The sequence below is a fragment of the Nicotiana tabacum genome, chromosome 12 (genome assembly GCF_000715075.1).
Source record: "Nicotiana tabacum cultivar K326 chromosome 12, ASM71507v2, whole genome shotgun sequence".
NCBI classification, from domain to species: Eukaryota; Viridiplantae; Streptophyta; class Magnoliopsida; order Solanales; family Solanaceae; genus Nicotiana; species Nicotiana tabacum.
The window spans coordinates 122,406,761-122,417,162 of NC_134091.1; the positions used below are offsets into that span (position 1 = coordinate 122,406,761).

At 33.1% G+C, this 10,402-nt stretch overlaps 3 protein-coding genes and 1 long non-coding RNA gene across 7 annotated transcripts in view; 3 read left to right on the forward strand and 1 right to left on the reverse strand.

Annotated features, from left to right (window-relative positions):
• The first annotated feature begins 328 nt into the window (after nt 1-328).
• LOC107778822 (putative dolichyl-diphosphooligosaccharide--protein glycosyltransferase subunit 3B) lies at nt 329-2,637 on the forward strand. Of its 2 annotated transcripts, XM_075227598.1 has the most exons (2): nt 329-1,323; nt 2,482-2,637. In XM_075227598.1, the coding sequence occupies exons 1-2, from the start codon at nt 416-418 to the stop codon at nt 2,540-2,542; spliced, it is 969 nt and encodes a 322-aa protein (XP_075083699.1). In that variant the 5' UTR covers nt 329-415; the 3' UTR covers nt 2,543-2,637. The 2 variants fall into 2 exon arrangements, with proteins under 2 accessions (XP_075083699.1, XP_016454618.2); XM_016599132.2 differs by lacking the exon at nt 2,482-2,637 and having other exon boundaries at nt 329-1,469.
• A 344-nt stretch (nt 2,638-2,981) lies between these two features.
• Nucleotides 2,982-3,582, forward strand: LOC107778824 (uncharacterized). The gene is made up of 3 exons (XR_001646489.2): nt 2,982-3,198; nt 3,349-3,414; nt 3,505-3,582. It is a non-coding gene; the product is annotated as an uncharacterized LOC107778824 (long non-coding RNA).
• A 3,160-nt stretch (nt 3,583-6,742) lies between these two features.
• LOC107778823 (F-box protein CPR1-like) lies at nt 6,743-9,420 on the forward strand. Of its 2 annotated transcripts, XM_075227599.1 has the most exons (3): nt 6,743-6,833; nt 8,157-8,850; nt 8,958-9,420. In XM_075227599.1, the coding sequence occupies exons 1-3, from the start codon at nt 6,768-6,770 to the stop codon at nt 9,047-9,049; spliced, it is 852 nt and encodes a 283-aa protein (XP_075083700.1). In that variant the 5' UTR covers nt 6,743-6,767; the 3' UTR covers nt 9,050-9,420. The 2 variants fall into 2 exon arrangements, with proteins under 2 accessions (XP_075083700.1, XP_016454619.2); XM_016599133.2 differs by having other exon boundaries at nt 8,157-9,420.
• A 400-nt stretch (nt 9,421-9,820) lies between these two features.
• The window catches only part of LOC107761742 (protein FORGETTER 1-like), a 62,198-nt gene continuing 61,616 nt past the window's right edge, over nt 9,821-10,402 (reverse strand). For both annotated transcript variants that reach the window (XR_012697474.1, XM_075226966.1), the window contains one exon: nt 9,821-10,402. Coding sequence is in view for 1 of the 2 variants with exons in the window: in XM_075226966.1 (XP_075083067.1) it covers nt 10,353-10,402 (50 nt within the window). In the remaining variant the exon portion in view is untranslated.

Here is a 10,402-nt window from a genome sequence, read left to right on the forward strand (position 1 = left end):
CGAAGTGCAAATCTAGATTAGTGAGAACCCAAATAGGCTACCGGACATCGGGTAGGAATTTAAACAAAAACAATCTATTTATTAGCTTTTCAAGGAGACATAATCTGCATTTAAAAGATTCTTCAGCCTCACGTAAAATTCAATAGTGCAAAGACTGTCATTAACATCATAATTTAGGTGTAGATGGAGATTTGCTGCTAAAAGTCCAGATAAATAGGATCATTTTTTAATATAATAAATAGATAGTAGTAAATCCAGAATTAAATGCTAAATATTGAATTCATAATCCTAAAATAGACAAATTTAATTAGGAACACACCATGTGGAGCCTAAGTATGGGCAAAATGTTTAGCAATCAACAGTACAAAAGTTCAGGTGATTGTATGAAACAGAACATTCAGAATTAACAGTTACAATGGCTATCTCATACAACACAACATCATTTTTCTTCACTTTCCTTTTACTCCTCGTACCCGAAAATCATCCCTTAACTTCAGATGATTTAGTTTCTGAATTGATCATCCTTCGTTCTAAATCTCCCACCGGTGTTATTCACCTTTCTAACAAACTACTTAGACGAATTTTATGGATACCTGTCCCTAGGCCATTTTCTTTCCTTATATTCTTCGATTCACAGAAGCTACATTCAGAGCCAGAGATTTCACTTCCAAGTCGTAAAAAAGAGTTCTTGATTCTCTCCTCCTCATTCCACACAAACAATCCACATAACAAGAAACTGTTTTTCTTTGACATTGTGTTTCAAGAATCACAAGCTTCTTTTGCTCTATTTGGAGTCAAGTCTCTCCCCTATATATGTTTAGTCCCCCCTTTAGCTACTGATTTCAAAAGGGATTCTATTCGAATGAAGTCTTCAGATTTCTCTGGGCATGCTGAATCGATGGCAGAATTCGTGGAGGCTAAAACTAAGCTCACTGTTGGTCCCATACAACGGCCAGGTTTCATTTCCAAGAAACAAAAGATAATTATCATCGCTTTGGGGCTAATCTTGACTCCATTTCTAGTGAAAAAGACTGTTGCTGGAAACACCCTTTTACATAACAAGCATATATGGATGGCGGGGTCAGTTTTCCTGTACTTCTTCAGTGTTTCAGGGACAATGTACAACATAATCAATAAAATACCAATTGCTGTGGTGGATAGAGATGATCCTAAAAAGTTGGTTTTCTTTTATAAAGGATTTGGGATGCAGTTAGAGTTAGGGGGCGAGGGGTTTACAGTCGGGTTCTTGTACACGATTTTCGGGCTGTTGTTGGCCTTTATCACTCATGTTCTTGTCCATGTGAAGAGTAGGAATATCCAGAGGTTGGTGATGCTTTTAGCTATCTTTGTTTCATTCTGGGCTGTAAAGAATGTGATTTACCTGTATAATTGGAAGACTGGGTCTGGTCTTCCTGCTTACTGACCTGTGTTGGAAATAATAGCAATGTTTGGCTGATATATACCATATATGTAAGAATATTGTACCATATAATCTCCTTCGTATATCCAATTCTGCTCCGATTATCTTGTTGATCGTTCTTATTTCGTGGGATGTTTGAAATTCTTGGGAAAAAATAGAAAATTTGTTGAAGAAAAACATATTTTTTCTTGTAAATTTTCCTTACTCCAACTGATGAGAAAACAAGCGAAAGAGTTAGGACATAGTTAAATCCTATATTAGTGATTATTAATTTGTTATAGCTACCATTTACTAAATTACTTCCTATAGCTATGTTTTCAGTTGTTATAGATTGTATTCAATGTATTTTTGCTACTATATACCATTTACTAAATTACTTCCTATAGCTATGTTTTCAGTTGTTATAGATTGTATTCAATGTATTTTTGCTACTATATTCATGAATATAGTAGCAAAACTCGGCAGAAAACAGGGGAGTCCAGCTAAGCATATAATGTTTAAAACTCCACCTTCACTAGTGAATTTGCACCCAAGGGATTCTAAAGTGCCCAAAGATATGAGATTTTTCTTCAACTCAGGAACATATCTAACATCGGTGAGAGTTCTCACCACATCATCGTGCATTCTGAACCGAATTGTACCTTTGCCAATAACGTTACAAGTAACATTGTTACCCAGTTGGACAACTCCACCTGCAACTGAATCATATGTAGAAAACAAGTCCCTGCTAGGACACATATGATATGAACAACCGGAATCTAAAATCCACTCATTGTCTAATCCGAAACTAGTTTCAGTTGCTAAAAATATAGTTCCCTCAATCTCATCAGTTGCTACACTAGCTTCGGCGGTGTCAACATTTTTGTTCTCATTTTTTCTTTCTTTATGCTTTTCTTTATTTTTCAATTTATAGCATTCAGAGATATTGTGGAAAGTTTGAATACGGCAAAGTGTTGAGATAGAGCCATCCCTGTGTACATGTAGAGAATTGGATTAGTTTATTTCAATCAGTTTGGGACTAAGAGTTTGATTTTTGATATTTGAGAATTTTTGTGTTGCAGAGGAATTTGTGAATGTGGCTGTAGACTGTGGTGCTGTTCCAGCTTTGGTGAAGCATCCTAAGGTGCCGTCCCTCGGGAGTGAATTAGGAGATAGTGGACAGATGCCGTACAAGCATGAGATCTAGAAAGGAAGTGCTTTTACACTTGGGCTTCTTGCAATAAAAGTTAGTATCTGGAATCGTATTTATGTTCTTTGAATTGCTCCATAATATCTGCAGTTCTGCACTTCAGCATATACAGGAGCTATGTTCTGTTATTGAATACACTAGCTTCCTTGCTTACAGAATAGAAGCTATGTCTTGTTATTGAATACATTCCACTTCAATTGGTATTTTGGTTTTACTTGCATATTTGCATGTATCATTTGGTTTAATTGTGCACACTCTCTTGCCACTTTTGAAAAAGATGCATTAGCAATGACAGTAGAATGATTGCATACTTGTGTTTCTTATCAGTTCTTTTTTGCTCAACGGGAATTTGGATTTCTAGTCTATCCTGTATGTACCTTCGTTTATTAAGTGTTTGTTTTTAACTGTTACTGTGTCTTTAAACAGCCGGAGCAACAGCAACTCATTGTTGATGCTGGAGCTCTGCCCCATCTTGTGGATCTGCTGAAGAGGCACAATAAAGCACAAAACCTCGTGCAGTCAATGGTGTTATCCGGAGAGCAGTTGATGCAATCACCAATCTTAATAACAGCATTAAAAGTCGCAGCAGGTTAATTTCTTTGTTCTCTGAAATTTTGGGTTTCTAAAAAAAAAATTCAAAAGAAGACATGTTGTTCATACTTCATCTGTATTTTGTATATGTAGGATTGAAGGTTGTATTCCTCCTCTTGTTGAATTGATTGAGTTTGTTGATTCGTAGGTGCAAAGAGCAGCTGCAGGAGCCTTGCGAACTTTGGCATTTAAAAACGATGAAAACAAAAATCAGGTTAGTAGCTTCATTCTGATTTATGGAAATTATCTTTGAACTTCTTGCATTATCTGTTCTAATGGGAGAATTTCTCCAAATTGATTTCAGATTGTTGATTGCAATGTACTACCTATTCTTATTCTATTGCTGCGGTCCAAAGATACGGGCATACAGTATGAAGCGGTTAGGCATCATTTTACAAGTTCATAATACTATTTCTATTTTTGTTTCATATTTAATTAGGTATAAAGTTCTGGCAATGCTTCAAGTGATAATCATCCTTAGACGTAACAAAATTGTGGCATGACAGGTTGGAGTCAATGGAAATCTGGTGCACTCATCATCAAATATCAAAAAGGAAGTTCTTCTTGCTGGAGCTTTACAACCTGTCATTGGGTTGCTTAGGTATAGTTGGATCTAGTAATTTGAGTGGCTGGTCATGTACAGCTTCTACTTCTTAGCTGCTTATCATATGCAGAATTCCATATATGACCTAGATGTTTTATGATTTGCTTTTTCTTTTCCTCTTTATGGTAAGTCTTTTTATATGATAGTTCCTCCTGTTCGGAGAGTCAAAGGGAAGCAGCTTTATTGCTTGGACAATTTGCAGCAACCAACACAGATTGCAAGGTTGATGATACCAATGTACTCTGTTAATGTCACGAAGAGTTGTAAAACTCTTGATTTATTATTATTTAAAGCAACTTTATCTGATTTATGCTTTAATATTTTGTGATGGTTTTGTAGATACACATTGTGCAAAGAGGTGCTGTACCACCACTAATTGAGATGCTCCAATCTCCTGATGCTCAACTTAGGGAAATGTCAGCCTTTGCCCTGGGAAGGTTGGCACAGGTGACTTGAAATCCTTACAGAACTTCTTTAGGGTACTTTGTTTCCTTGTGGTTAGCATGTAATATTTCTGTTCTGTTATTTGTTGTTCTCTGGGCCATTATTTTTCTGATTATTCTGTTTACCACTCGGATTTTTTCTGGCATTACTTGTGATGATAGTTGATGATCATTGACTTACCTTTAATGAATAATGGGGTCTGTTTTGAAGTGTGACACATGCTCGTGCCTAGGGGTGTACATAAGTCGGGTTGGTTCGGATTTTTAATTTATCAAACCAAATCAATGGTGTCAGGTTTTTAAATTTATAAACCAAACCAAACCAACAAAGTCGGGTTTTCCAATGTCGAATTTTCTCGGGTTTCTTGATTTTTTTCTGGTAAAGTCTTCATATCATAAAATATGTAACTTGTGCTCCAAATTTTTCTTAAGTCCTAGTAAAATACAACTATATAATGTGTTTTCCAAGAAACTAATCTAATAATGCTATGAGATAAGTCATAGCATTATACTAAAATATTCAATAACAAAGATAAAATAATAAAATTACATAAAACAAATATTGCTAATTAATAAGCCATAATAAAAATTAACATAATCTAAAAATACTATATAGGTCATGCTAAAATAAGTATAGCTAATAAGTACTAATATTAATTACATAACTAAGCACTAAAGAAAAAGATAAACTAAGTTATGCATTTTCATTATAAACCAATGTAAAACTAAAATAATTATCCAACACTTTCGTCATTTATAGTATTGAATTGAATTTCTTTTGTTAGCATTAGTATTGATTTAAACTTTGTTTGAGTTACTACATTTATGGGCTATAAAATTTATTTACCATAAAAGAATGTTAAGTTTAAATTTGAAATAATACGTTAAAAGATAAAACTGTGAAAAAGTTTAAGAAATATTTATAAATTACATTACAATAAATATTTATATGTATAATATATTTTTAAAAATTATATAAATGTACTATCGGGTTTGTTTGGTTTCAAGTTTGACTTTTTTTAGTTAAAACCAAACCAATTATGGTCGGGTTTTATTTTCCAATACCAAACCAAACCACATCGGATTTTTTTTCCGGTTTGACTCGGATTATCGGTTTGGTACGGTTTATCGGTTTTCTTTGTACACACCCTACTCGTGGCATCTTCGACATGGCCTTATCCCCTTTTATGAATCAAAACTTATACCAGAAAATATACTCATAGTAGTGGTTCCAGCAGACCATGTTTCTCTGATTATTCAGCAAATTTAGCATTCAAGAATTTATTTTCTGCCTTTACCTGTGTGTCGATAATGAATAGGCATGGGTTGTGCCTTAATGGAGTAGAATGATTACAGAGGATTCATATGGCATTGATTGATTGACTTGTATTTTTGGATGATGGATCATGTAGTGACACTTGATTACTTGTTTTTAGTTTTGTTGGTAGATTCAAATACTGTTGAGTATTTGATTATGGTATAACGTTGAATTCCACTGGCGGGAAGGACTAATAGTATGTTCTAAGAAGGTGCACTTCATATTATTGTTAATGGAAGAAAGAATTACTAGCATGTTTCTTTCTAAAAAAAGAAAAACGAATTACTAGCTTGTTAAATGATGAAGAAGTTCATGTTGATTATCGCCACTAACTCTGTCAGGGATGATCTTTTCTACTATGTTGTTGCTTGGGTAACTTACATCTAATCCATGTAATATGACTTCTTTACCATGAAATAGCATAAAATCCAACTAATGCGTCTTAACTAACACCTAATTTTGCTAGGGTAGAGAAGGAAATGTAATACTCCAAAATATATATGGAGTTAACGACAAACTTTTCTAGTCTACTTTCCTTTGGTAAAATTTTATTGACGGCAAAATTTTGTTGACTACTAGAAAAGTCGTACTCCAAAATATAAAATATTCCTAGATTAATTTTTATTAACTACAAAAAAAAATCTCCTAAGCCTAAAAGAAGAAATTTAATACTCCGAAATATAAAAGGAAAACTTTAATTCTCCAAAATATATATGGAGTTAACGGCAAAATATTTTGACTACAAGAAAAGTCTCCTAAACATAGAAGGAGAAATTTAGTACTCCAAAATATAAAAATTTCCAAGATTGTTAATATAGAAGAATGATTAATTTAGGGAAAATTAAATGACTATTTCTAAATTGTAGAAAATTAATTAAATAATTATTCCTAAATATTAAAAAAATACACAAATGACTATTTTTAAACGGTAAAAAAGACGAATGATATTTCGCTAAGGCTATTCGTATTTTTAATATAAAATATAAATATAAAATTTAAGTAAAAAATAAACAATATAGATATAGATATTGTAGGAAAAAAGTAATTATAGTAATAAAACAATTTCCAGTTGTGACGGCGTCGTACTTTTATAGTCGACCCAATTGACAAAACCTTGGCTTTATTTCTTATTTATATCGTTATGCCCTCCCACATTCTCCTTCATCTCTTTCCTTGCGGCATAGCAAAAAAATACTGAAACTATGAAGGAGTTTACTGTTACTCGAGGTAGACGGGTAAAATTTCAGAACTGGGAACTGCAAAAAAAGGTAGCAACTTCTTTTGATATTATGTATATGTATAAATTAGTATTAAAGCTGCGTAAATTTTGTATAAATATTTTATTTGAATCCACTTGACAACTACTATTTTACGACTAAAATTATGTACCTCTAAGATTGAACCCGCTTGCACAAAATTCTGGGTCCGCCACTGGTTACATTTTATATTGTATCGCATTATTACTTTAAATACAATATTTGTTTTGAATGTTATGGTATCATATTGTTAAATAATAACGAAAAGTGACATTTTATGTAAACGGTCGATTTGGTGTGGTCGCGTCTAAGGGTGTTCAAACGAATCGAAAAACCGCATCAAACTGATTAAAAAACCGATTAGGTTTGGTATTGAGTAAAAAAGTCAAACCAAACCGATATATAAATATATAATTTTTATATATACTTTTAAGTCTTTATATAGAATTTTCTTTAAAAAAATATCTAGAAATATTTGGGAACCTCTCATAGGATCATATGATCTATTATTTAATAGAACTATGAAGTGCTTCCATTTTATTTATTTTTAATAATGGATTGTATCATTACTTTTTTATCAAGTATTATTCTCTTTGTTCTTCTACATTCATATGTCAATATCTATTTAATTCTTATATCTTTTTCGAATTTGAAATAGTATTTCAATAATTTTAAACTTAAATATCTTTATTTAGGTTTCATATTGATTTTTATGTTTAATTATTAAATTCGGTTAACCTTGAAAACATACATCAATAAAACTATTGTTAGACGATTAAGAAAATAACTATAATGTGTTACAATGTTTGTCATTTGTTTTACTAAGCATATATTCACTTATCAAATTTTATCTCTAACTTTAACAAAATAAGATTTAAATAATATTTATATAACCGAAAAACCCGATAGAACCAAACCAATCCAAACCTATATAGTTGGTTTGGTTTGGTTTTGATAAAAAACGAACTAACACGGTCCACGTACAATTTTATTTATTCTTTACCCTACCTTTTTATATTCTACTTTATTCGTATCTTTTTTTCTTTATGAGTAATATTTCAAGTTTATTCTTCGTAATATTGGTGCATGACATTATAAAACGATGACAAAAAATACAATCTATATATCCAAACATTGAAAATATCAAAACGATACAGTTCAATGCAATATAATACGATACGATACATTATGAAACGACACATAACAACCATATATCCAAACAAGTTGTCAAGGGTTTAGATTAATTTTTAGTGTATTGATTGAAGTTTTTTGCTGAATGATATTGGGTTTAATTGAAATTATCGTAATATGTGCTGTTGTTTGATGCTATTGCAGCCTAACAAGTCAATACTAAGGAAAAGTACAGAGGAAGAGGAGGGGAATAATAATAATGAGTTTAACAATCTACCTGTTGATGTTATAAGCTCTATTTTTATAAGATGCCCGGCGAATACGTTATCCATGTTAAGGTGCGCATCAAAGTCGTGGAATGACTTGATTGCTAGTCCTTTGTTCGTTCATTCTCACCTGGAACATTCAACGGAAACTTCCCAACTTCTTTTTCTGCAACTCAATTATTTGCCACGGTCAAAGAGGCGCAGACTACGATTTGTTTCAGTCGACATGGAAGGAAATGAGGGAGAAAGCAATGAGTTATACGCTGTCACTTTATCTCGTTTCCCATGTTCCGGCCTTTCCGGTTTCCATGTTTCCGCTGGTTTAGTTTTCTTTTCAATGGGTGATCATCGCATGTATTTGTGCAATCCTGTGAAGCAACAATTCTTTGAATTGCCGAAATGTTCACCTACTGTTTTTGATGGAAGTGACAAATTTGGGTTTGGATATCTTCGTTCAACTAAGGAATATAAAGTGGTGCGTATTTTCAATGGGGATCCCGAGATTAATGATTGGAAACCTCAGCTAAGAGGCAAGGTGCTTACCCTAAATGGCATTATTTCTAGTGAATGGAAAGAAATTGCTGAGATTCCTCCATGTGGTCCGTATGGTCCAGGACTGCTAGTAAATGAATGTATGTATTGGCCGAATAATATGAATTCTTTTTGCGATCAAATTTTATCATTTGACTTTGAAAATGGAAAATTTCTAACTATATCTTGCCCATCATCTTATAATAAGGTTATGGAGTTGAGAATGGTGGATTTGAAAGGGATACTTTGCCTGCCAGATATGGATATGTGGAGTTCAACTCTAGACCTGTGGATACTTAAAGATAAAATAAGTTGCATTTGGGTGAAGGAGTGTAGCATCAATTTGGTTGGGCTCGGGTGTAATTCACCTATCTTGAGGACATGGAATGAAGAAATAATAGTTGGCGGTTGGTCAAATAGGTTTGTCTTCTATGACCTAAAAGGAAAATGCTTTAGAGAAAGGAGAATTAATATTGGACTTTGCCGAGACGCAGTGGGTTTTGAAATTTACCAGAAAACCTTGTTTTCATTAGGAAACACATAGGTCCTTCCCTTCCTATTTATTATGTTGCAGGAAATATGTATTATTGCATATGAAACATAATTGGTGAGGATTGTAACAAAGGTTAATGTTATTTTTGATAATCGAAAAATATAATGATGACTTATAACACTCTTCAGCAGTAGTTATTTGCAATTAAATTTATTAGTTGAATATTGATGGATTGATGATTCAGTTCCATGGTTAAAACCTGCAAAATTATAAAGCATTAATACTTATTTGTCAGTTGTCGTTCCTTTACTGACATATGTTCTTGAACTTGTAAAGACTAAATTGACAATTCGGGTAGAACTCTAATACCTTGTGCTTTTTCTTTGTTTGTGCAAATGGCATGTGAAATTGTGATTTTATTGACCTACTTGTCTGCAGGGAGGAGCTTATTTTGATATTATTAAATGGAATACAACATGAAATTCGAAACTGACAATTAGTATACAAGTTTATTTTGAACTATATATGTTAGGGAAACTAAAACTTCAATATTGACAAGACTGCCTACGTGGTTAAGATTGAGAATTAATCTTGATCCCTCTCGAATAAAATATAGATTACATAATGTATTATTCGTAAGTACCGAAATAACATTTCTTTGAAGAGGACCCATCATTTTATGAGCACAAAATGATGAGGAATGAGCAGCATCGAATATATATATATTTTTTAACTCATACTGTCATACACACCCTTTCAACTGCACGTATGACGACATATGAGAAGTTCCATTTGAGAAGTCCCGTGTTCAACCAAGTCACCCGAAGGGTCTTTTATTTAATATTGGCCAAACTCATAAGCGGCCCGGTTCCGCTTTTCATTTTGACACATTATTTAGGCCTTTTCCATTTTGACACTCCAACCCCTTACCTCATGTATCATTTAAACACAAAACACTGACATGTCACATTGAGTGATCCTCGTCGCGCGTGGGGCCTCTAGGAGGGGTAAAATCACTCCCCTTTTAACAGTATTAAATTTTACCGTTGGAGTCTCATTCATACCCGACTTTCCTCTACCCTTTCTCCATTATCAGATGTAAAAAAGGCCCTAATTCTCAAAAGCTCCATCTCCATGAATATTCAAAGCTGCTTTCTTTT